This window comes from Quercus suber, unplaced genomic scaffold (genome assembly GCF_002906115.3).
Source record: "Quercus suber isolate HL8 unplaced genomic scaffold, Cork oak 2.0 scaffold_110, whole genome shotgun sequence".
NCBI classification, from domain to species: Eukaryota; Viridiplantae; Streptophyta; class Magnoliopsida; order Fagales; family Fagaceae; genus Quercus; species Quercus suber.
The window spans coordinates 912,774-938,680 of record NW_027069575.1 but is presented as its reverse complement, the minus strand read 5'-3'; the positions used below and the strand labels follow the sequence as shown (position 1 = coordinate 938,680).

General features: G+C 34.2%; 2 protein-coding genes across 2 annotated transcripts; one reads left to right on the top strand and one right to left on the bottom strand.

The window, feature by feature from the left end:
• Positions 1 to 2,840: 2,840 nt before the first annotated feature.
• Positions 2,841 to 17,344, top strand: LOC112027035 (V-type proton ATPase subunit a3). The gene is given in 19 exon segments (XM_024059699.2): positions 2,841 to 3,163; positions 4,137 to 4,181; positions 4,733 to 4,852; positions 4,932 to 5,039; positions 6,729 to 6,839; positions 6,931 to 7,104; positions 8,879 to 9,016; positions 10,816 to 10,923; positions 11,045 to 11,152; positions 11,261 to 11,409; positions 12,491 to 12,644; positions 14,146 to 14,306; positions 14,406 to 14,612; positions 14,835 to 15,018; positions 15,112 to 15,195; positions 15,305 to 15,498; positions 16,556 to 16,615; positions 16,873 to 16,907; positions 16,910 to 17,344. Coding segments are annotated over 19 exon segments (2,475 nt in total). The 5' UTR covers positions 2,841 to 3,004; the 3' UTR covers positions 17,086 to 17,344.
• A 3,734-nt stretch (positions 17,345 to 21,078) lies between these two features.
• Positions 21,079 to 24,226, bottom strand: LOC112027045 (cysteine protease RD19A). Its single transcript, XM_065775377.1, has 4 exons — positions 23,728 to 24,226; positions 23,041 to 23,160; positions 21,663 to 21,909; positions 21,079 to 21,552 (listed from the first exon to the last, which is right to left on the bottom strand). The coding sequence occupies exons 1-4, from the start codon at positions 24,208 to 24,210 to the stop codon at positions 21,275 to 21,277; spliced, it is 1,128 nt and encodes a 375-aa protein (XP_065631449.1). The 5' UTR covers positions 24,211 to 24,226; the 3' UTR covers positions 21,079 to 21,274.
• Between the last annotated feature and the right edge of the window lie 1,681 nt (positions 24,227 to 25,907).

The following is a 25,907-nucleotide window of genomic DNA, read 5'->3' as shown; positions in this document are numbered from 1 at the left end:
CTATATATCTTAACATTCTCATCACCTATAATTGATCATATTATGAATATGCTATGGTCATTTAGTGAGTTTCAATTAGTTCAATTGGTAAATTTTTTGTTGTTGAATAAGACATAAAATTTGAACCCGGCTTACACAAAAAAACTAATTAGTGTTTTAGTTGGATGATAAAAAGTAATCAATATATAGAGCAAATGTCATATGTTAAAACTACCTACCTCTTCATAAAAAAATAATTTTAAAAAAAAATCCAACATTCCATATCATAAAGCATAGCTAGTCTTATAACGCTTCTTTGGAAAAGTGTTAGCTAAGTCAAGCCAAGAAATTGCATTTTTGAGCATATAGAATCTCACTAATAAACAACATATTTTCACTTATATTTAAGATTTGTCGAAAACATCACAAGCATGATTGGCCTATGTTGAGGGAGCATAAAATAGGGAGGAAAGGGAGGCTAGATAGTGAAAGAGCCAAGGGAGGCTGAATTATTCATTTGATTTGTGCTCGAGCCAAATGATGAAAATTTATAATCTCTACTTCCCTCGAGGGATGGATCTATAATAATTTGATTTGTGCTCGAGCCAAATGATGAAAATTTATAATCTCTACTTCCCTCGAGGGATGGATCTATAATAATTCACTTATTCCATTGTTATTCCTAGTTCTGTTATGAAAGAAAGCAGCAAACTCATCTTACCGTTGTTCCCTAATGAAGGATTTTAGGATATTTGGATTATATTTTATCTCATCCAGACATGCATAGAGGGTTTCAGTATCTATCTTAGTACATATTTCTAGATCATGAGACATAATGTTCTCTACAAGAGCTATTTAAAATCTTGGTAAAAGACAGGATTTGTCATCTCATATTTACTTTTCTTGAAGAAAATACTATGTAATGAAAATTGCTTATGAAGACTTGTTTTTACTCCCTGATGGGTTTTTTTTTTTTTTTTTTTTTCATCATTCCCTCATGGTGCTACTTCACTATCAATCAACTAGGAGTATTTAACTCATCACAGCAGAAAGTAACTTACTCCCAAGATTCTACATTTTTTTATCCAACACCTAAAAAATAAAAAATAAATCTTACGAGGTAGTCCTTATTGACATGTTAACAAAGACAGTTCAAGTAGAGAAGTGAGTCATCCAACATAGATAGTATTTGACCAATAAGTCAAGCGCCCATTTGAGTTCTTCATATTTGTTTGCTCTTGAAATTACACTGATCAAGGATCACCATCGACGATTCATCTTTCACTTGCTAACTTTTTTTTTATTTAAAAAAAAATTAATTTATAACTATTTTGTAATATAACTTCTATTAAACTAAATATATCAAGAACCCTTCTCTAATTTCAAAAAATTCAAGTCACAATTTTCCAATAGTCAATACTAGTCAAAAAATTCTAATGTTTATTTCAATTTCTTTAGGAGCTTAGTTATAAATTTAGGTCTTAACTATTAATATGAAGTGATGGAAACAATGAAAATTGTGAATGCTAAAGATTCTTTTTGAAAATGAATCCAAATAATTCATATTCCAACAAGCATCTCAATTTCATCATGACCTATCGAATCAATCATATACATTATTTAAGAGTTGTGGAATTTTATCATAATTATTGGTTTTTTATTAAAATTCATGGTAGTCATTCATACCAAATTCTTTTTCCCCCCTTTTTTTTAAGGTCACATTCACACCCAATTCTTAAAACTATGATTACTAGTATAATATACGGTAGTTTTGACTTCGTAATGTAAAATAAAAAAATAAACCCGTCTAAACAAACATGTAACAATTTTTAAGATTTCAATTGACTTCTCTTCTATTGGATACAGCTCGCCTCATGAGCGACTTAACTTCTTGTTTTGGACTCTTGTGGTAAGGCTCAACTTCGGCGAACTTTCATGCTCTCACACAGCCAATACAAAAAAGACAGCCAAATTGTTTTTGTGTGGATGTTATAATTAACCAAGTTCAGTAAGGAGCACCAAACCGTTGAACCAAAAATTACTGCGAGAATCTCATTCAGTCATTTTCGAAGCTACACGTCTTGATGCCACTATGTCCAATTTCGAGCCTACACGTTCCTCTAACAGATGCAGGGACGAAATTTGTCACGGGCTCCCGACAAAGCCTTTTTTTTTTGGGGGGATGGAAAAGACATAACATTTTAGTGTAGACACCTCCTTCTGTCTTGAACGGAATTGTTTAGGGATCAAATTTTTTCTCCTCTGTATATACTTGTATTTGTCAAATTAATTAGAAAATTTTGAAACTAATGAAAATTAATTAAATAAAATTTGAATTACAACTAACACCCTATTTTAAACACTTTCCTTCCATTAAAAGAAAACCTACAGTGAGATACATGCCTATTTTTGGCTTTGAGCTTACTTTTCAATTAAGACATTAATTAATTTTTAGTATAGGTAAATATCAAACTCCAAACGTCAAATCTCTTATTCGATGATAATAAATTTTACTAATTGAATTAAACTTTTAGTTATGTCTCTTTCTATAGTGACCGGTAATCATATTATCTTATAAAAAATACAAATGGATTTAAAAGGAAATAATAATTCAACTACTTTTCCCATCAAAATAAAAAAACAATTCAACTACTTTAGGGAAAAAAAAAAATACTTTCTTTACTGCCTTTTGCCTTAAAAAAAATTACAAACTAAAAATACTTTCCAAAAAAAAAAAAACACTTAAATTAGATTAAATATATGATTTTATCAGAGGAAAAAAAAAAAAATAGAGATACTTAATAAATATAATCAAATATAATAAAATAAGGAAAAAGAAAATATAAAATATTAGAAAGGGATGTGGAAGCTTGTGGCGCTAATGAGCAAGAAAGCCAAAAAACAATCTCATTTCTCGCGTGACGGAGATCGATCTAAATATTAATCTATCATATCAATCAGACTACAAGGAAATCGGTGTGTTTCTCTGTGACTCTCACTGTGAGCGAGAGCGAGAGAGAGAAAAATGGGCGAGGTTCGAGCAGCAGGAGGAGGAGGATGTTGCCCGCCGATGAGTCTGTTCAGGTCGGAGTCGATGCAATTGGTTCAGCTCATCATTCCCATGGAGTCCGCTCACGTCACCGTCTCCTATCTCGGCGACCTTGGCCTCCTTCAATTCAAAGATGTCCGTACTCTCTCTCTCTCTCTCTCTAAAGGCTTCTTTTTTCAATTTTGCTTGGTGATTTTCGGTTTGGATGAACCCTAGCTTGATTTTTGCATATGTGAATAGCTATAATTGAGCTCCGATTAGCGGTGATGCTTTGCTGTTAGGTTTTTGAATCGACGTGGTTGTGATCGATTGATCGAGGAGTGAGGATTTGGTTTGGTTTGCGTTAATGTTATCGGAATTTTGGTACGAGTTAATTTAGCTCAGTTTGAAGTGGCATTCAGTTCAAAAAATAGTTTGATTTTAATTTTGTGTGAATGTGTTGGAAATCATTGTTTGTTTTAGTAGCTGATTATTTATTTATTTATTTAATTTTTTGGTTATGCATATGAAAATATCTACAATTGAATTCCTATTAGTGATGATGCTTTGCTGTTATGAAAGATTTTTTGCTGAATTTTAAAATTTTTTTGATTGATTGAGGAGTGAGTGTTTGGTTGCGAAAATAGTTATCAGAGTCTAGTATGAAGTGAAATTCAGCTTAATAGTTTGATTTTAATTCTGTGCGAATGAATTGGAAATCGTCGTTTGTTTTAATTGCTGAGGACAATCTACTTAATGCTTTAACTTCAAAAATGACAATGATGCTGTTTCTAGGTTTTATAATACATTTAGCAGCGCAAAAAAGTGGTTATTGGTGTAATTAGCTTCAGGAATATCCATTATATCAGGTCCTTGGTAATCACTAGGTTACACATTTTGAGTTGGGAGCCTTTTGGGGCTCGAGATATAGGATCCGAGTAGAAATAGAGGCTTGATATTGTTAAGCTTATGAAGGATGACATAAAGAAGTTCTGGTGAAGTATAAAGATGATATCCTTTGTATATTTATGTACTATAGATACTTAAAATTATGACATATTGCTTGGAGAAACTTTTCTTTATGTTATATTTCCCACACTTAATAATTCTGATGCTTCGATTCTTTCAGCTCAATGCGGATAAGAGCCCATTTCAGCGGACTTATGCTGCTCAGGTAATGGATTTTTGTTCTATGTAGGCAATCACATTATCTACTTGCACTTAGTGTATTGCTTGCCCCGGTAAATTTCTATATACACTGGAATTGAAGTTATAATGCGTAGCAAAAATTGAATATGTTTATGCTGTGGATTCTTATATATTTAAAATTATTATGGAGTATGATACTATTTGCTTCCTAGTGAACCCCATACATGTGGGTGTTTTCAGTGATTCCTCTAGCTGAAACAAATAGAGAGTGGAAAGCTTCAGCTCATCTTCACTGTTGGGATTGGTCATGATTATAACTTCTTTGTTTGTAAAAATCTGTGACTTGATAGGTTATAATGTAAGTTTAATAAGATAATTCTAAAAGTGTCCTCTTTTGTCAAATTGGGAAATTGATGTCTTTAAGAAGCACTAACATCCCATTCTTGAGCTAATACAAAATCTTTATGATTATTAAATAAATAAAAAACCTGTATTTTAAACATGTTAACCTCCCCTTTTTTTTTTCAAATGTGAACGTATGGTCGCTATGTTTGCTAATTCTTTTTGCATATGAAGATAAAAAAATCTGGGGAGATGGCACGCAGATTACGTTTTTTCAAGGACCAAATGCTGAAGACTGGTTTTTCTCCAAAAAAGTCTGCAACACAAGCTGATATCAATATTGATGATTTAGAGGTATATTGATATTTCCACTACTTGGCTTAAAAAGGTTTTGGTATTGTACTTTAATTTTTTTTATTTGGGCATATGCCAGGTAAAACTTGCTGAACTTGAGGCAGAGCTGGTCGAAATAAATGCAAATGGTGAGAAGTTGCAACGTGCTTATAATGAACTAGTGGAATATAAGCTTGTTCTTCAGAAGGTACAGTTTATTTTTCTGTATAAATCGGTTTGTTAAGGCTTAAGATGGAAATTCTATTTCCCAATGTTTAATCCAAGAATTAAGGCTTGATTGGCTGTGTTTTTGTTTGTGAGATTGACAACAAAAGGTTGTTATTTGTTATTCTTAAAATAAAAAATCTGTTTGGAAAAAAAAAAAAAAAATTAAGTTCTCACTTTGACCTTATTGGTTTCCTTCCTTTGATGCCACTGCAAAGTGGCAGTGATTTGACCTGTGGGGGGATGCTTGGTGGCGGGGCATGGGTTTGTAGTGGCATGGATTTGATCAATTTCAGTGTCAGCAGCTATTGGTGGTGATATGGGTGTTTGGAGTTGTGTGTTTCTTTGATAGGGTTGGACAGTGGCAGATTTGCTGGCAACTATGGGCGTTGTCGGTGGTTTTGCCATCATGGGTTTATGGGTTTTGGGTGACCAATCAACCACCATCAACTGATTTTCAAGTGGTGGCCAAAAATCACACCATATAGGATCAGGTGAGGGTGGGAGTGAGTGAGAGAGAACCAGCATTGGCTAAAGTATGACAGGAGGGGTTGGAACTTTGGGAATCACAGCGTCCTATGGAACCTAGCAAAACCTCTACCAATTCTACAATCCAACCTCTCCTGACATCCTCCCCACCTTAGGTAGACTTCAACCACATGCCGCCTCTCCTTGTGGCCACACCAGCCAGACCAATCCCTTAGTCAAAACAGCCAACAACTACAATCTAAAGAAACCCAAAAAATTGACGAAGGGGCCAGATTTTAATGTTGGTTTGTCTTATTTACAAGTTTGCCACCTTGTTCTCATCTTGTTCTTGAAAACAGGTGAAACTATTCTGCACAGTGATTTTTAATTGCCAGTTTTTAAAAACTGAAAATAGAAAACACCCAACAAAGTTGCAAACTGTTTTAAATTGTTTTTTTTTTTTCATTAACACAGAAAAAGCTTACAAAAACTGTTGGTCTATCATAGAACAAAACGGTTAGTTATAAGGAAGGATGCAACGTGGTATGCTGAAGTTAGTCACTAAAGCAAGGAAAAAAAAGAAGATAAAAATCGGTAAAGGGCTTCTGAATCAATAATAGAAATGAGTTGATGTGCCTGCTGATCTGTGAAAAGTTTCGTTAGATAATTGTTGAGTCACATATTGAAGCAGCATTGGCTGCTGACCTTTGGGTCACATTGCTGGTTTATGAATTATGTACACCTTGCCTCAAAATGAAAAAAAGTAACTCTGTTCAAGCAACACAGTTGAGGCTTGTAATTGTTATTGATTTTCCAAGGACATGAGACATGCATTGTGTGCATTCCCTGACTTCATGGGCTGCAATCCATAAAAGTACAAACAAAGACGCACACAGATATTCCTTGTACTATAAATTATTGTAATCATGTAGGTCTTGTGACTGCCCACTTTGGCATGTATACACTGACTGAGGTGCATGAAGCTCTTGAGTCTTAAATTTTTAGATGCCCAAGTATTAAACGCTCCATGTTTTTGTCAATTAACAACTTTCATTAAATATGCCGATTAGCAATTAGTGATTAGGCAGGATTCAGAATTCAGTTATTTTTATCACTTTATTTTGCTTCTTTCATAGGATGTTTATCCTTGTGATGTAAAGCTGTAACATGACAATCAAATAAATGAAATATTATTTTGTTTCAGGCTAGTGAGTTTTTTCACTCAGCTCGTAGCAGCGCAGCGGAACAACAGAGTGAGTATGCATCACGTCAAATTGGTGAAGAATCCTTGGATACACCTTTATTATTGGAGCAGGTACAAGCTTAAATTGCCGGTTTATCTTCTTAGCACTAGCTGCAGCTTGTTTTCCCTCAGTGTAATTAATTTTTGTTTGGCTATTGTGAAGGAAATGTCAACTGATTCATCAAAGCAAGTTAAGTTGGGGTTCATCACAGGCCTTGTTCCTAGGCAAAAGTCTATGGCATTTGAGAGGATTCTTTTCCGTGCTACTAGGGGTAATGTTTTTCTTAGGCAAGCTGTAGTTGAGGACCCTGTGACTGATCCTATTTCTGGTGAGAAGGTGAGTAAAAAAAATTTTCCCTTGAAATGTCCAATTCTAGTAAAGATGGGAGGCAAGTAATTATTATTGTTTATAAGGATAACAATCTCTTGAAGCTTGTTATCTTGGATGCACCTAAAATTATTATCTAAGCTTTTCTTATATATTGGTATTTTGCCTAACCCTGACAAGTTTGTTGAGGATCCATAGTCGACTCCAAAATTTTGGGACTAAGGCTTGGTTGTCGCTAAAATATTATGCCCTTGCATTGCATGATCAGTTTAGTGCATGTAAGATCAAGTTTTTTTTTTTTTTTTTTCAAAAACAAAAAATTATAATTGTTTATAAAATAATTTAGTATAACTATGAAACTCCTTTTAAATTTATTGAGGGGGGATCTTATAAAAACCATGTTGTTGGATGAAAATAGTTGGAGACTGAAGTTGAAAGCTTTGTGGTGAGTGTAATATAAATTCCATGTCTCCAACCAATTTCCTCCAACAGCATGGTTTTAGTTAATAGTGACTCATTAAGGGTGTCAATTGAGGATGATTTAAAAATTTTCTGGTTTTAATTAAAACTTAATAAATTTAGGGTTTAATTTGAAATACCCCAAACTATAAGGAAAAATGCAATTTACCAAAGTCTTTAATAAAGGGTAGCAACTTGGCGCAGAGATAAAATAGTCACTTGGCACAACCTTTGCTATAGGACCTAACTTTTATTATATAATATATGATATGATTTCTTTGTACCAGCTGCATTCTTGTGCAACTGTTGGAGTATTGGTTGGTAGTTTTGACTAGTCGTACTGGTTAAGTTGTAAGTTGTAGGGGCAGTTGCTAGTTCCAGCTACATAGTGCATTTCTAGACAAATGCTCCCGTTTATATGGTATTGGTAAAGTAGTAAGTTGTAGAGGCAGATGCTAGTTCCAGCTACATATTGCATTTTTAGATAAATGATCTTTTATCCCATTTATATAAAAACATACTTCCAGACTGGATGTATTGCTCTCATCTATGGGTCCATTTGTTTCAGTTCTCAACTTTGTATATTCTTTGTACCATCATGAATGCATGCAGATATATAAGGACATAACCATGGTCACCCGTGGTGTATGTTGGGTGGATGATTTTCTTAATCTTGAACTTCAGGCTGGCCATTCTGAGCTATGCTCATTACAAGAGGGAAAGGCTAGTATTGGTGAGGGCTATAATCGGTGTTTATGGACATGATCCTAGAATAAATGGCAATGAGAGCTTTGAAATATCAAAACAAAAGTGATTCTTTTAGTTTCATACTCTGTTGTTTATCACAATCTGATTGGGTAGCAAGTTTCCTCCTATCTTGCTCTAGAGGAGAGATGAAAGGAAAGGGAAAAGATAGTGAGAGACTAATGGTGGCTCAGGATGACTGCAATGCCCTTTCCTTCTTTGTTTGAATGCAATGTTTACATAGTTATTTGTACATGAGTTTGTGTTTCTAAGGCCTAACGAAAATTCAGATGCTCACTGATGCAATAGCCTATCTCACTTGTTCACAGGCATGCATAAACACAATCTTTTCAAATGTGATGGTTACTGTTTCAGCTTGTTTATTCTCTCGTTTTTTTTTTTTTCTCTTTCAGCTTGTGTATACTTGTCATATAGTCTATTAGCTTTTTCATAACTTGTCATGCAATCTATGAGCATTTTACCTGAAATCATTATTTAACCATGCTGTTAATTTTGCCTATCAATTTAGTTTTCTATACGCTTAGATTTCCCTCTCTAACTTTTACATGTCTTTATTCAGGTTGAGAAAAATGTATTTGTAGTTTTCTACTCTGGAGAAAGAGCAAAGAACAAAATTCTAAAAATATGTGAAGCTTTTGGAGCAAATCGCTATCCTTTCAGTGAGGACTTGAATAAACAAGATCACATGGTCGCTGAGGTATGTCTTTATTTTTATTGGGTTATTTGATATCATAATGTGGTAGATTGCTGTCCTTTCACGAAGAAAATTTTTCTCTCCAGCCAATTAATTCATGGTTCCTATTGATTTTTTTTTTTGGTATGATTTTTTTCCTGGTTTGTCCTGTCTTCATGCATGGAATGAGAATCAACTTGGAATTTGAGACAGATTAATATCAATGGGTGAAATGTGATAGTCCTTCATTATCAGATGAATGATAATTTGATTCTCTGATATAATTTGTTAATCAATCAGACAATGCACGATGAACTCTGTATCCCAGCTGCACCAATGATCTTGCCAAATGAATTTAATTAACAAAAGTCTTTTCTGACATGTGATAGACTTCTTTTGATGTGTAAATAGTAAGGGCTAAACATGTGATAGATTTAGTGGGTTTGGTAATTTGGTTAGACTTATATGGGAATCTGGGTTGTAACTTGTAAGTTACCCTAGTGCTGATCAACTATATAGTAGCATGGATTAAGGCATGAATCTTGAAATTGTGGTTTTTTCTTGACTTTCTGAGTAGCAGACCCAAGTTCTTAGATCTTAGTTGGAAAAGTTTTTGGCATAAATGAAAGTTGTGGAGGTCGGATACATAGGGTTTGTTTGGATATAATTTGTTTTGCTGAAATTGAAAACATTGTAACAAAATAATTTTTAAATGTATGAATAGTGCTGTGGGACTCATTTTTAATAAAAAAAATTGCTGAAAAGTGAATTTTGTGGGTCCTGTGAACAGTTCATGGGATCCACAAACTGATGAAAAGGGTTGAAAAGTCAGCAAAATACTGCTACTGTTCATGAACAGTAGCTGTTGTCCCACACTGAAACGCGTGCTGCAGAGAGAAAAAAAAAAAAAAAGGGAAAACGCAGGAAACGCAACGCAACGTGTATCCAAATCCACATATAATGCGGTATACCTGAATTTCCACCATTTTTGCTGTAGGCTTGTGTTCACCTTCACTGATAAAGCCTTTCTACTTTAGTCACAAGTAGTTGGGAATGAGAAATAATAAAAGATAAAATTGGTAAACAAAAAGTAGTGACTGAATTTACTAGTGTTCAATTGGTTGTTTAGAAAATTGGAGCTGATAAATAGGTCTAACATCTTACTAGGCTTGTTTGTGTGGTTCTCTTGATGGAGTCATGACATGACTTTGTCCTTGCCATTTGGATCAACATGCTCATCCTTTGATCATCACACACCCAAAAATTTTAGATGGTCCTTGTCATAGCTGTTGGTCCCCCCCCTCCCCCCCCTAATAATCGCCCATCCAAGATTGTGGACCATCCTTGTCTTGGCAGTTGGCTTGGTCCAGGTGTTTTTATGCCTAGAACAATATAGTGGACGGATAGTAAACATTGTAGTGAGTTCTCGAGCACTATATTGATTGGACATGAGCAGGTTGTATAATTTTCTACGCTCACCAGCTTGCTTGATTTTTTTTATTAGGGATGATGAAGTGGGATTTATATCCTGAAAATGGGGTTCTAAGAACATGACATGTTTCCCAAGGTGTCATGTATCATTGTATTGGCATGCTTGCCTATAAATCTGGAAACCTTTTTCTTTGTCAGTGTATTGTACCCGCCATTAGAGGTTTCCTGTTTCTCGTTACTCAATCTCTGAACTAGTCCTGGCTTTTGATATGCTTTTTTAATTAATGGAAATTAAAATTTGTATGTCCATATAACACATTGGGTCTTCAAGGCTTGATTTGTCATATTTCATACATTGATATGGCTCAACTTTGTAACTATTTTAAGTTCAGGTTTCAGGGAGACTCTCAGAGCTGAAGACTACTATAGATGTTGGACTGCTGCAACGGGACAATTTGTTACAGACTATTGGAGATCAATTTGAGCAGTGGGAGTTTTTGGTATATCTGAATCGTTTTGTTATATTCAGCGAAGTTTATTCACTGTGTAGATAAATAATTTGGTGTTTGCTACATTGCAATACTTTTGGTTATTTAACAATGTTTCTTAAAATTTGTGAAGGTGAGAAAGGAGAAATCTATATATCACACCCTGAACATGCTTAGCCTTGATGTGACAAGAAAATGTCTTGTTGCCGAGGGTTGGAGTCCTGTTTTTGCAACAAAACTGGTATTCTTCTCCTTCTGTTACATCAGCATCAAACAAACTTTTCTGCTATGATATACAGGTTACATCTTTTATCCAGATGCTCAAACATGGCTGGCTTGACTTTTGCAGATCCAGGAGGCATTGCAGAGGGCATCATTTGACTCTAACTCCCAAGTTGGAGCAATTTTCCAGGTTTTGCAAACAAAGGAATTACCACCTACCTATTTTCGGACAAACAAATTCACTTCTCCTTTCCAAGAAATTGTTGATGCATATGGGTGGGTATCTCTCTAACATTGTGTTCATTTCTACTATATCAATGGTTGAAAATTGTTGTTGATGATTGAAAGATGTGGAGTGAATGCTAGGTGCCTGCTTGCATAAATGTCTCTAGCCACATGCTACTATGAAGTTAAACATAATCTGAACTTTAAAGGCTTGACTACACCTTTTTAGAACGTCCATATGTGGTGGACAAAATTTAACATGTAACAGATTAGTTAGTGTAGACACAGCTTTCCTCCAAGTAGTTAGAACAAAGTATTTCAATTAAGCCATTCTAGTTCCAATAAAACAATTAGGCCCCTATAAATTTGTAAGTGCTTCAATGTAACATCCACAAGTTAAACTAGACAAATTTTGTGCTTTGACTATCATCTGATGATCTTATGCATATTTTCACGAGCTTATCATCAAATTTGCTTCTGATATTTGTATTCCATATATTTTGGTTGAAACTTCAGCCACAAATTGGTCCTTTGGGAGATGAATTTGTAAATTGGGAGAATAAATGAAATTAGAGTTGAAGGGACCAAATTGAAATTTTGGTCAAACTTGAAGGGGGCAGAGTATATTTAAAACTATTAATTGTTTGCTAGCAGAAGTGCCTATGAGCTCTAATTCAAATGGCACCTCTTCCTCTTGTAAGAGCATGGTGGAGGTTGAAGTTGTGTGTTCTAGACCTGGGTGTATGTAAATTGCCACACCAACACAACCCCCCCTAAAAAAAAAAAAAACACAAAACAAAAGAAAAAATCCCCTGCAGAAGCAATAATCATTCGGGTCATATTTTGGGAAACTTTTGCATGTTTTGATCTCATTTTTAATCCACCATAGCCACTTCTCTATACTAATGTAATTTAAATGAGACGATAGCTCTATAATAGGAAAAAACATATATCTGTAATTTGTCCTTTTTTATGGCGTGGTATATAGTATTGCACTTATTCACATGGTAACTATTTATGAAGGACACATTTGTAGACTTAATAAATGCAATATACACATAAATGGAAAAATTAACGTAGGAGTTCTAGATTTACATATAATGATAAAATATGTTATTTGATGTAAATGCAGGGTGGCTAAATATCAAGAAGCAAATCCTACTGTATACACTATTGTTACATTCCCGTTTCTTTTTGCTGTCATGTTTGGTGATTGGGGGCATGGAATATGCTTACTACTTGCAACCTTATATCTAATAATCAGGGAGAAGAAATTTTCCAGTCAGGTAATCTTTAGAATTGTGTTGTGATATTTTAATATTTATATATTAAAATGCAAAACAGTATTATAAGATTGTACCATTCCAGCATTTTATTTCCTCTGCCTTCATAGTTGCATTACTCTATGCCTTTTCTCCATCAAGTAAATATATCTTCTTCTTTCTGTAATGATGGCTCAGTATCATGCCCATCCTTCTGTTATTTTGTAGATAATAAGCTTACACCCAGGAACCTGCACAAACCAATTTGTCAATTTGATAATCATTTTTTTGCTCTGGGTCTGTTAATTGCAGTTACACTTTTTACATATAGGGTCATCACACTTGGACAGAAATTTTGGCAATATGCGGAATTTTAGTGTCTTAATTATATTATGGACTTTGCTGATATTGCTTTTATCAACAACCACATCCTCTCCCCTTACCTGTACATATTGATTTACACAGGAATGCCCTGGTTTCTGGAAAAGAAATCCTTCTCATATCATGCTTGCTAGACTTTTGTTTCTATTCATATTTATACCTATGAAACACGGGTGCATTTTAAAAATTATTAAAAATATTTTTATTTATATTTTCTATATATTTTTACTATTAAAATATTCTTAAAAAACACATTACAATGCCTTGATTCACAAAACAAAGAAAGAAGAAGGCAAGAAACACAAAACAAAAAAAAAAAAAAAAACACAAAAGAAGCAACAAATATTCAGAATAAAATTAAGGAAAGACAGATTTTGGATGTTTGGGCCTCATTCAAAGCTGATTTCGGCTTTTTCGGCATGATTTAAGGCCGATTTCGGCTATTTCGGTCCGTTTTGGCCTGTTTCGGTTGCTGGCCGATATGACCCGATTTGGCTGATACAGCTTGATTCTGGCTGAATCTGCCCAGTTTGGCGCGAATCAAAGCCGAGTCAGCGCGAATTGAGCCGAGTTGGCACGAATCTGTGAAGAAAAAAAAAAAAAGAAAAAAAAAGAAGCTCAAACGCGGCACCGATGCGTGGGCAGCCATGTCAGACGCTGCACCCCGTGTCGGACTCTGGTGCGGCACCCTCCCAGCCGCATCCATGCTTCATAGATTTATACTTGTATCAAGTTTCCTTGATTATATCTGGAACTTGCTGAATAAACATACGCTATTGTTAATGAATGTTTTAGCATGGTTTAGTGGGATTAAGCAAGTATTAATTAATAGAACTATGCTAAAATGAGTCTTATGCCTCCAGCAAGGTAACAACTAAGAAAAATTGTAATGGCAATGTCTTGTTAATGAAAACCTGTGAAGTTAAGTATATATATGCAATGAATGAAAATAAAAATATCTGTAGATGGTGAAGGATTTATTTTGCGCTTGTTAAAAAACATTCATCCTGCAAGATTTTTATTTGGATATTTTTCTGGTGTACAAATCTCTGCAAACTAAAAGTCGGGTATGCAGTTCTTTTATTATATGTTCAAATTTCTTTGTGGTATAATCTAATTAAATCATTATTCTGCTCATTTGCAGAAGCTTGGAGACATCATGGAAATGATGTTTGGTGGTCGTTATTGTATTTTGTTGATGGCACTCTTCTCAATCTACACAGGTTTGATCTATAATGAATTCTTCTCGGTCCCATTTGAGCTGTTTGCTCCCTCCGCGTATGCATGTCGTGATCTTTCTTGTAGGCAAGTGGCTAAACTCTTGGGCACATTGTACTGTGTGATTTTGTACCTTTTAAATTATATTTGATAGTCTAATTGGCTTCGCCCCTTTCTTTTTGGCAGAGATTCTACTACCATGGGCTTGATTAAGGTGCGTCCCACTTACCCATTTGGTGTAGATCCTGTATGGCATGGTTCCCGCAGTGAGCTGCCATTCCTGAACTCATTGAAGATGAAAATGTCAATCCTTCTTGGGGTAGCCCAGATGAACCTTGGAATCATACTAAGCTATTGCAATGCCAAATTCTTTCGGAATGGCGTGAATGTCTGGTAATATTCTGCCATTCTGGTTTTTTGCATGCTTGAGCATTTTCAAGCTTTTCAAGAGCTATCAGATTTTATTAATGTGTGTACATCACATATTATTTTCAATTCTTAACTAACATTTGCAAATATCTGATTATTGAGTTATAACTTAATTGTACATAACATATTATTTTCAATTCTTTCAGCTTGTTGTTAATTTTAACTTACACAGCTGCATTATTCCAGGTTCCAATTTATTCCCCAGCTGATTTTCTTAAACAGTTTGTTTGGCTACCTGTCCCTTCTTATCATTGTGAAGTGGTCCACTGGTTCTCAAGCTGACCTATACCATGTAATGATATACATGTTCCTAAGTCCCACTGATGATCTGGGCGAAAACCAGCTTTTTGCTGGCCAGAAGACACTGCAGGTTGCCTCTCATTTTATTTTATTTTTAAGTTCATTTTCTTTGAAAACCACATGTGGCTGTTCCTTATAGTACTTTGATTTTTTCCATTACCAGCTTGCGCTACTATTACTGGCCCTTGTTGCTGTACCCTGGATGCTAATTCCAAAGCCTTTTATTTTGAAGAAGCAACACCAAGACGTATGCTTTTAGTTTTCTTATATTCTTGTTACTGTTTCTCTTGCCCAATATGATCATAGTATTATTTTTGTCTATATTTCCTATGGTTCTGATTTTTGAGTTGCTTCAGAGGCATCGGGGCCACTCCTACACACCGCTTGAGAGCTCAGAGGACAACTTTCAATTGGGGGCAAATCATGATTCCCATGATCATGAGGAGTTTGAGTTCAGTGAAGTTTTTGTACACCAACTCATACATACCATAGAATTTGTGCTTGGATCAGTCTCAAATACAGCTTCTTATCTTCGTCTATGGGCACTAAGGTATGCTGCTACAAACTTGAATTTATATTCCAATCTCAGCTCTCGTTCAAATGCATCTGTGATTTTGCATTACTATATATTGTTAGGTTGTGAAAACAAACCTTATTGTCCTTATCATGAGCTTTCTTCTTTTTGATCAATTTAAGACTTTTTGTGTATTTCTATATAAAGTCAGGTTATTATGGCAGCGACCTGATTGTCCTTATCATGAGTTCCTCCTTTTTGGCCCAATTTAAGACTCCTGTTTATAACATGCAAATAAAACCTTGTCTTCTACACCATGGTGATCCACCTGGCAAAATCTAATTAAAAAATGGCTAGCATGTGATCCTTGTAGAAGATCCCACTTCTTGACCCACTCAAGATGTGAAGCTTCCTGATTCATCCATTAAGTCAAGGATGGGCTCCTTCCCTTTTTGTACAAGGGGCCTTACTCTATCGAATGGTGGGGCACAATGCGCAACTCTTTGTGTGTGCTGTATCTCCTTATATTTTGAAGAGCACATGACATCTACCAAGAGGTGCTGTGGTAGCTTTTTCCAGTGTTTACTGCCAATGGGCTCTATCACAAATTGCACTTCCTCTCTCCATGTGAATGGGTGGGGGGTGAAATCATGGGTTCAATACTGGCTGGGTACATAAAAATAATTAAAACAAAAGTGATAATTGCACAATTGTTTGGTCCTTAAACCCTGTTGTGCACGGGGTTCAAGTGATATCATCGTGGTAATGGTATCCTTTGCGATATCTCATTCTCATGTCTATGTTTCAAACTCCACCTCCCCATCCCGCACCATCTACTTAAAAAAAAAAAAAAAAGAAAAAAAAAAAAAAAACCTTGTTGCACATGTCTTGTTCAATTTTGAAATCATGGGAACCAATTGAACCTTTCCTGTGGTATGTTATTCACACAAAAGATATATTTGTCAGTAGCCAATAAATTATATTTGCACATTTGTTTCATATTTATAAGTAGAGACTAATTATGCATGTGACATGCTTCATATTTGTAAGGGGATCTAATCAGCATTTGGTCTTGTTTCTTCAATTTGTACAGTCTTGCACACTCGGAGTTGTCGAGCGTGTTCTATGATAAACTTCTAATGCTTGCTTGGGGGTATGTCAATTACTTTCATAATTAAAAGGCCCTTCGAAACAGTTATTTTTGGAATGTAGAGAATTGACCACTGGGTACTCATGATTAAACACACCCTATCAGGGTTCATTTTTCATTTCCTTCATTTTGATCACCCAGTGGATTATTCCCTACATTCAGCATTAGGACTGCCAAGGAATCAGGCCTGAGTTAGCAGTCTTACTGCATAAGTCATTGAGGAAGTGAACGAAATAATAATCCTTTCATATATGTCACAGGTACAACAATGTAATTATCCTTATAGTGGGTATCATCGTTTCATTTGTGCTACTGTTGGGGTGTTGCTAGTGATGGAAACTCTCAGTGCTTTTCTACATGCTTTGCGACTTCACTGGGTGGAGTTCCAAAACAAGTTTTATGAAGGAGATGGTTACAAGTTCTATCCATTCTCATTTGCATGGACTGGTGACGAAGATGAATTGAGTCTTTGAATGAATCTTAGGCACTGCAGGCCAAAAACAATGTAGTTGAGTGTGCATAATTATGGGTTATGTTGATTCTTTCATTTGGACATGACAAGGTGAGCTGCACCTTGAACGAGGTTTCGTAGAAGTTTTTTTTATTGTGAGCAGCACCCAATCTGGTTGTTGTTTATTTGTTACTGGAAGGAATAAGCAGTTCATTGTTAGGCCAGAGGCTTGGTATGTAATAGCTGTTGCGGGCATGTGTAATAATAAGAATATTTAAACATCTTTTTATTTATAGCTATTATTATTAAAAAAAAAAAAAAAAAAAAAAAACGTAGTGCGTGATGTTGCTGGTCAGAGTGGTTTCTATGTTAAGCTTGTGTGCGCTTGAATTTGAATGAGAAATTAATACTAAATCTATTGATATAATAATATCTCTCTCTAGCACGATTCATTGATAATGGAACCAATTGATACACATGATTTAAGTGAACATGATAGTCATGATGAGTAGACAGTTTCAAGGATATTGAATCATATGTCAAAATAAGTGGTCATTAGTGTAGGTGATTTTGATTTACACATGACAAACATGATGCGTTAATTAGTTAATGTGGTGTTTTTGTGAATCATGTTAGAAGACCAATTACATGCACCCATGAAAAGTACTGTTTTAGTTTTACAACTATCTTCTTAACACATGCTCCCATCTGCCGAACAATTTGCTTAGACTCATTGGCAACAAACAAAAATGCACTGATTTTGGTTGTTGAAACTTTAGACTCATTGGCAACAAAGAAAAATGCACTGATTTCGGTTGTTGAAACTTGGAAAAATTTGCTTAGACTCGGAAAAATTTGCTTAGACTCATTGGCAACAAAGAAAAAAGCACTGATTTAGGATGTTTAGTCTTGAAACGTGTGACGTGCTTTTGTACATTGGTGGATGGAACCGGATTTGTAGGGATAGTTGAACTTAGAAGTATTCTATATAGGTTATTATCAAAAGTAGAAGTATCTATCTTGGTAAGCCGTAGGATAATCTCTGTAAAGCAAAAGTAAGAGTTTAGCAAGTTTAAATAAATTCGGTCAATAATGATAAAATAACGTATTTATCACAATCAAATAAGAAGTGTCCAATATGATCAAGTGAAAGAGTTAAGCAAACTAATGTAAACTTTTTTAGTGAAACTATATAAACTTGAATACTTAGATTGATGTTAAAGGAAAATTAATGAGTTTAATTAAAGTTGGAGGAAAGTGAGTTACAGATGGGGAGGGAATTGCTTCGGGTGGTGTATACCAATACAAGTTAGGTTGATCTATCATTTCTTTTACTGGTAGTGTGTTATTAGTTTTTTTTTTTAAGCGTAAAAATTTGGGTTTTAGATCCACTTTACTTGTCTTGTTTACTGGAAGCATGTGACTTGTCTTTTACTGGAAATATGTAATTAGTTTTTTGGTTAAAGTGGGTTTTAGATCCACTTTACTTGTCTTACTTAACATACATATTTGTATTACATATATGATACTCTTGTACTATATTTCTATGCATCCTATATAAGGCACTCTTGTATATTTTATTAAGTGAAGAATACAATACAATTCATTCAATATTTTCTAACGTGATATCAGAGTCACTGCTTTGACCATTATACAGATGGAGAATGAGGTAATTATTGAACTTTTGTTGTTACTACTTTGATAAGCATGAAGTTTTGGTCTAGCTAGATATATTAGCAATGTTCTTGCATGGCAGCATTTGGTAATTGGTTCATGACTGATCCCTTTTTCGTCCCTATGTTGGAAGGATAAGAAATCATTGTATTGGTGATGGATTTAGAGATTGGATAGTGAGAAAGTGAAGGGATATGAGGTTCACAGTCACTGGTCCAAATGGATCGTCCCAGGCTCTCACTTCTTGTCAAACGTTACCCATTCTTACTTGAGTTTTAGCTGTAATGCCCTTGGACTACTTGAATATACTACTTGTTTCATGCAAGGATCATCAAACTACGTCAAGAGCCTAATAAAACATTTGTGGTCTTGGAGAGTGGAGAGCCTTGTGATGTTGCCTAGTCCATTAAATTAGGGACCATTCATTATATGACAAAAAAAAAATTCTCTAAGCAAACAAGAAAGAGTGGAGGTATAAGATACTCAAACGTTAGCAAGACGAACAAGAGTCAAATTTCTATTCTAGTTGCTATATCAGAGGACGGAGTCATCCCATTCTGTAAGTCAAATAAATGAAATTGTCCTTCATGCCGATATATGAAATTGTCCCTACTCCCGACTGCCTAATAATGTCCCCTACCAAATCTTGTAAGCGATGATAGTACACTTTCACCTCCTTGATGTTTGGGGCAGATATTTTAGTCATTGACGATTAGTTTTGTTTTTTATATTGGTCATTTTTTTTAAAAAAATTTCTAATAGTAATCTAATTGTTAAATGTCCTTCATATTTAATTATTTCATGAATCAAAATGTTATACAATGTCGGAATCTCATAAAAAAACATATTCCTATCTTAAATGAACAAAATGGCCAATATGTAAATAAGATCAAACATGAAAGGTTCAAATGAAAATTTTAAAATGTAAATGCTCAAAAAAAAAATAAACTCAAACTTTAAGGAACAAAAGTATACTTTACTCTAAATATCACATATACAAGGAGAAAATGACCAAATATAGAGATTAAGATTTAAGAAAACAAAACAAATAAACAAACATTTGGAATGATTGTCACGTCATCATAGGATTACAATATAACATAAAAGCTAATATCAATGCCAACGCAACTGGTTACATTTATGAAAATGGATCTTCCAGATAGGATTATAAATTAGTCAATAGGTATTGAAAGTTTAAAATTGGTTCGTTTAATAGTATTTCGAACACAAGTCAAAATCAAGCTTTACCAAGCTAAATTGCATATTCAAGTTCGGTTCATTTTCTTTTCATAAAACTCAATTTTGTTCATGAGTTACTTGATTAACTTCTCTTTTCCCATGAATAATAAATATGAGTGTTTTTTTTTTACCCACTACAAATGTATACTAAAAATTAATTATTAAAATTATATTATTTGAGTTAATTAGATAGAATAGTTTTGGTTTATAAATTTATAAGAATAATATTAGTTAATCTGGTATAATAGAAAATTTATATTATTAATAATTTATAATAATGATTTGGTATCTTATAAACTTATTTACAAACTTACACAATTCAATCTCAAACTTATATATATATATATATATATTTTGTTGAGATAGAGAGCTTATTATTATATTGATTATTGAGTTTGATTTGTTTAAGTTGAGTTTAAACCTAGATTTGTTTACTCAATAAATGAACATAAATATACTTTTTCCATAGTGCAACCCAAACTGTTTATAAAGAGCTCAATTCATTTATATAGATACTCTACTTCGTAATGGTCTACGTATGAACATGGTATACGGCACAAGTCCTGCTTTCCGGTTGGTAGTATCAGGTCTGGTCATATTTCGCACCCAACAAATATCACGATTTTTTTTTTTTTTTTGCTTATCCTTCGAATATAGTTACAAAATTCAATTTCAAATACTTTGTAATTATAAAAAATTAGTTTTCATATGTTGAATGATTCAAACATACGACTATACGAGTACTAATCTGACATGCCATGAATATTTACGACAAAGATCAGTCCACTGTTAAAAATAAATATCAAAATTAGTTAAATAATATACTGCCCTAGCAATGACTCACGGATTTGGGTCTGAAAATCAATTTCTTTAAAATTGAGAATAAAAACTATCTATCAATGTGACTTGAGAGCTTTATTACTAGAGTAATGTTGTTTATATTTTTTAAAAATACGAGTGAACAAAAAAAATTGTAAAAATACGTATGATATTATTTAAAAATTAAAACCAAACATGCCCTTATCATATTAAATAATAATATGAAAAAGACAAAGAACTTAGCAGTTAGCAGAAACATAGTACAGGATAGGAGACTCGGGGATTTAAAAAAGCAGAACATGCACTAAAAAACGTAAATACAGAGATTAATCCCAGTGAGATATTTCAATCTTCAATGTTCTGGGATAATTTGCGAGCTATAATGTCTGTGACATCAAGTTGCAATATAAATTAAATGCCACATTTCTTATATATACAGAAATTTTGGTGTGATGAATATCCACTAAAATTCATGCCCCCTACTGTGCGGTGGTTTGGACTGCAGCGACAGTGGAGACCATGGAGTCGACTCCACAGATATTGCGGCCCCTGCAGATTTTATAGAAACCACTCTCTCCCCAGCTCTCACCCCATGAGTTCTTGATGATCCAGTATGGCTTCTCCTTCATTCGGACTGGAGCATAACCAGATGAGCCATAGCCAACCAGTAACACACCATGATCAAGCCTCTTTGAGCATATGTATGGGCATGAAACTCCACCCACATATGTCTGCATGAACACCGCGTTGATAGCCACTACATTTAGGCAAAGAGAAGAGTTTGTTAATTGTAGTCAAATATAGCAAATGATATTAGTAGGATGTGTTCTTGTGGTAAAATGTCAATGCTGCAACAAAGTTGCTCACCTGCAAGGGGGCCATTTTTAACAAGATTGGCAGCAATTTGATCTTCATCAAGTGAGACGACACTGAAGTTAGACACTGCTGCTGCAATCTTGCTCTTGTCAAATTTGCAGGTTCCACGGTCAGTACCAGTGTATGGATAATCTTTCTCTTTCATGAGTCCACCAGCTTTGAGTGTGTACTCAAAGGCACTGTTCATTAACCCGCCATTGCAACCAGAGTCACATGCACCTGCCTCTTCTGGATCACACTGCAGAATAATACAAGCTTAATTTAGTAACTGAGTAAGAAAGAACACAGGAACCACCCTTTTCACCACAGGTGCAAAAGAATCAGCATCTATAATTCATGGCACAGGTTTAACCATAAGATAAAACAGGAACTGAAAGCTTAGCTAATAGAATTCGTGTAATAATCTTCCATAAGGTGTTCCCAATTAAAAAATCAAACATAACATGTGAACCAATGATACAGCACGTAGGAATTAAAACCATAGCAAAATAAGTAATAAATTCCATCCTCAGTGCCAAATTCTATTGATCCACTCACAGAAATAGGTAATGCCAGAGGATAAACATACAGATAGATAAAAAGGATAATAAGTTTAATACAACAAACATTAAGTTCTAGTGTAAAACGCAAAAATATTGTACCCACACTTTTTTAGAGAAACATGTTGGGAAAAACAAGTAAAAACCATTGTCAATAATGACAAGATTAGTCAATAGGCAGAACCAGAAATCACATATTATTGCCAAAACAGAAAAAAAAAACTCAAGCTGGTGGACTATCAAAACCTTCCAACGAAGCACTATGATGGGTTTGCTTAATATCTATATTAAGAGCAGTATGACCAAATTTAAAAGTGACTTCCAACTCTTTATGTATATTTCCAGTTAAATTTCAGCAACATAAGACCTGTAGTAACAAGAAAACAAAGCATAGACACTGTACAACCTATCACTCAACTCATCATTGTACTACAGCACCAAAAGTACAACTGCAATAAAACTCATTTTGTAACGAAAAGGAATGATTTTTCAGTTTTCATGTCAATTTAAAGTCAATACCACGAAACAGAGCACAATCATTCTCCAACCTATCAATCCTTAGCTCATCATTGTACTTCAGCACAAGCCATCCAATAAGCACAACTGAATAAACACTTGATTACACGAAAGAACAACTTTTCATATCTAATTAAGACAAATAAACACAGACTTTGTATTATGAAAGATACCATATAAATTGATCACACATTCACATCTATCATATACACACTTAAATGCACAATTATGTCTGTTTTTGCCAAATTAATAAAATTAATCAAAATCAACCTTCATATTAAAGCATAATTAGGGAAAGGGCAAAAGAATACGACCTCATGATCACAATCCACAAGCTGTTGCTCGCTGAGGCTAACGAGCTTCCCGGTGGCAAGGTAGTTAGCACCTTCCAAGGCCCCAGTTGCACTGAAACTCCAGCACGATCCGCATGAACCCTATTCCACAATCACCACCAAAATTAATAAACATATAAAACAAATAACATCACTACTTTTATACAATTTTTTCAAACACAAAAACCAAATTTCAATACAATTTAAACAAAAACGAAATCAAAGCCAAAACATTTCCTCACACAGATAAAACACCAAAAACATATTTTTTTTATTAAAAAAAATTTTGAAAATAACAATATAATTACACATCTAACCACTAACTTTAGAAATTTTTATTTCAAAATTCAATCTAAAAAAAAAAAATCAATCCAATCAAAACTAAACACGAATAGTAGCAAAAACTAATAAAATAAATAAATAAACTTTTCCACACACAGATCAAAAACCAAAAACTGAAATTACTTTACTAACTCAGAAATCTAATATATATATATATATATATATCAAATTTAAATTTAAAAATTAAAAATTTATATATAGAAAATAAAGAACCAGTCAAACACTTCCACAGACAGATCAAACACCAAAAATTCAATATTTAGCAACTCTATAATCTAAAAATATAATAATAATTTTTTTTTAAAAAAAGAAAAATAAAAACGATACCTGATTTTTGACTTCGGTGACAGCTCCGTGATCTCTCCAATCAAAATCTTCGGGGAGACCTTCGGTGGGAAGAATCGGAGCGGTGTTGGCATCGGTGGGGAGTCTGAGCCTTCGGCTACCTCTCAATCCCAAGACGGTCCTCTTGAACTCGGAGCGAGTCAGATCGGAGAACTGAGTCACGCCGTGGATCGCCGACGGGTCCATCCTCTGGTGTCGGCGCGCTCTCTTCAGATTCTTCTGGAAAACCTTGAACCTGAACGCGTGCTCCTCTTGGTTCGCGTACGACTTGCCGTACTTCTTCTTGAACAGCGTGAAGTGGTGCTCCGCCCCGAGCAGAGGATCGTCGCTTAGAGTCTCGCCAACGCCGGCATCGGCGTCGACGACTTGTCGGATCAACGCATCGTCTGAGTTTTCCGGCAACGACGTCGTTGCGGAGATTAAGAGGAGAGCGGAGATGAGAAAGAGAGAGAATCTGTTATCCATTTTTTTTTTTTTTTGGCTTTGTGAGTTTGTGCGTTGTGAACAGCCTTTTTAAAAAGCTGAAAGTCCTACTGAGGGTGGGATCTCCTGTGTTGAGTTTCAGGATATAGATGGATCTGGAGCGCTGGATATGTGGGACCTATTTATTTTGACGGTTGAGATGAGTTTAGGTTTTTAAGTACGTTGTAGAGGATTCTACCACAGTGGCGTTTGACGAAGAATTTGTTTGCTTAGGGAGGGAGGTAAGGAGTAGCCAATGGGGGGAAGACAGGTGGAGGGAATTGATTGAACGAGTTGAATGGTAGTTGGTTATGTTTTGGGCTTTTTTAGCCTTTTTGATTGGACCTAATCTAGCTGTGTTTTCTATTTCCGAATTTTTTAGCTCAAAATATCCTTTTGTTGTTGAAAATATTTGTGCAAATTGCAAACTATGCAATTTTCAAGTTATTTGGTTAGATACTATAAATAAATGATCAAGATAATTAGAATACATAATAAATTTTTTATTTTTAAATTTTTTGAAATATTCAGTAATAAAATTGTATTATTAAATATTTTTTTAAAGATAATTACAACATATATACTAGAATATTAAATTTCATTTGTGGGAGATAAATTATTGATAGAGATTTAAAATAAATCAAGTTGTTTATGAAAAAGGTTGAGCTCACTCAAGACAAAGCTTTATGTTCATTTATTTAGCAAATAAGTCAATCTCGAGTTTAAGTTAGCTTAGTTGGGGCTCATTTATTAAATAATTCAGCTTAAACATAATAATATGCTTATAAACAAACTAGCAAATGCGAAACTTTATTAAAAAATAAATGTTTAAAATAGACTTAAGATTGGCAATATAAATAGTCTATTTTGTAGTAAAATTATATGCAATATTTAACAATATAGAGTTTGTTTATCTAGCTTTTATAAGTTCAAAAACAAAAATCATTAGATATAATTAACTCAAATTAATTCATTCTAACTAACTTAGTTATTAATTATAAGCATATTTTGTGAAGAAATAAAAACTGAAAAGAACATAATTAGCTAAATAACTAGTGAGCAAGTTTGAGTTTATTCTACAACAAAATTAACTTAATTAGTTGAACATGTAATTTAGCTTAGTAATTAATTCAAATTTAGTTAATGTTTTTTTTTTATTGAATAAATTTAGTTAATGTTGGGAGTAAATTAATTCAAATTGACTTCATGTTTCTTTGTTGTGTTTTGAGTATTTTATGGAATTAGATTAGGAAGTGAGGTCATTTATGTATTATTGTCACTTGTCAGGTGCCATCTAGTTGGGATTCCTTGGGAAGACAAAGATTTTTTTAAAGAAGGTGGCAGGTGAGGATGCTGCGGAGATCTCTGAGGCTGAATGTTAGTTGGATTTTACTAGCTTACAAGTTGTTTGACGGTTAGGCTTTTTTATTATTATTATTTTTTATTTTTTGGGTGAATGTTTTTAGACTCGAATTCATTCCATATACAGAACTCCACGCCTATTTACAGAAAGTGTACAACTAGTATAATAATAAATTAATTACTGAGGATAATACTGAGACGTACTTGCGTGCGTAGTTCACTTTTCTACGTGTACGTTACATCTTATTATATTGGTGAAGATAAGCGTGCAATAAATCAAATACGTGAGGATGTGATCATGTACTACGAATGAGTATGACACACAAAATACATGTCCT

Excerpts from the sequence above, each read along its gene's own strand:
- LOC112027045 (XM_065775377.1), bottom strand. The coding sequence starts at position 24,210 with ATGGATAACAGATTCTCTCTCTTTCTCATCTCCGCTCTCCTCTTAATC. Across the intron at positions 23,161-23,727 it reads TCACCGAAGTCAAAAATCAG|GGTTCATGCGGATCGTGCTG; the intron begins GTATCGTTTTTA and ends ATTGTGGAATAG. Across the intron at positions 21,910-23,040 it reads TTGTGGATTGTGATCATGAG|TGTGATCCAGAAGAGGCAGG; the intron begins GTCGTATTCTTT and ends ATTATTCTGCAG.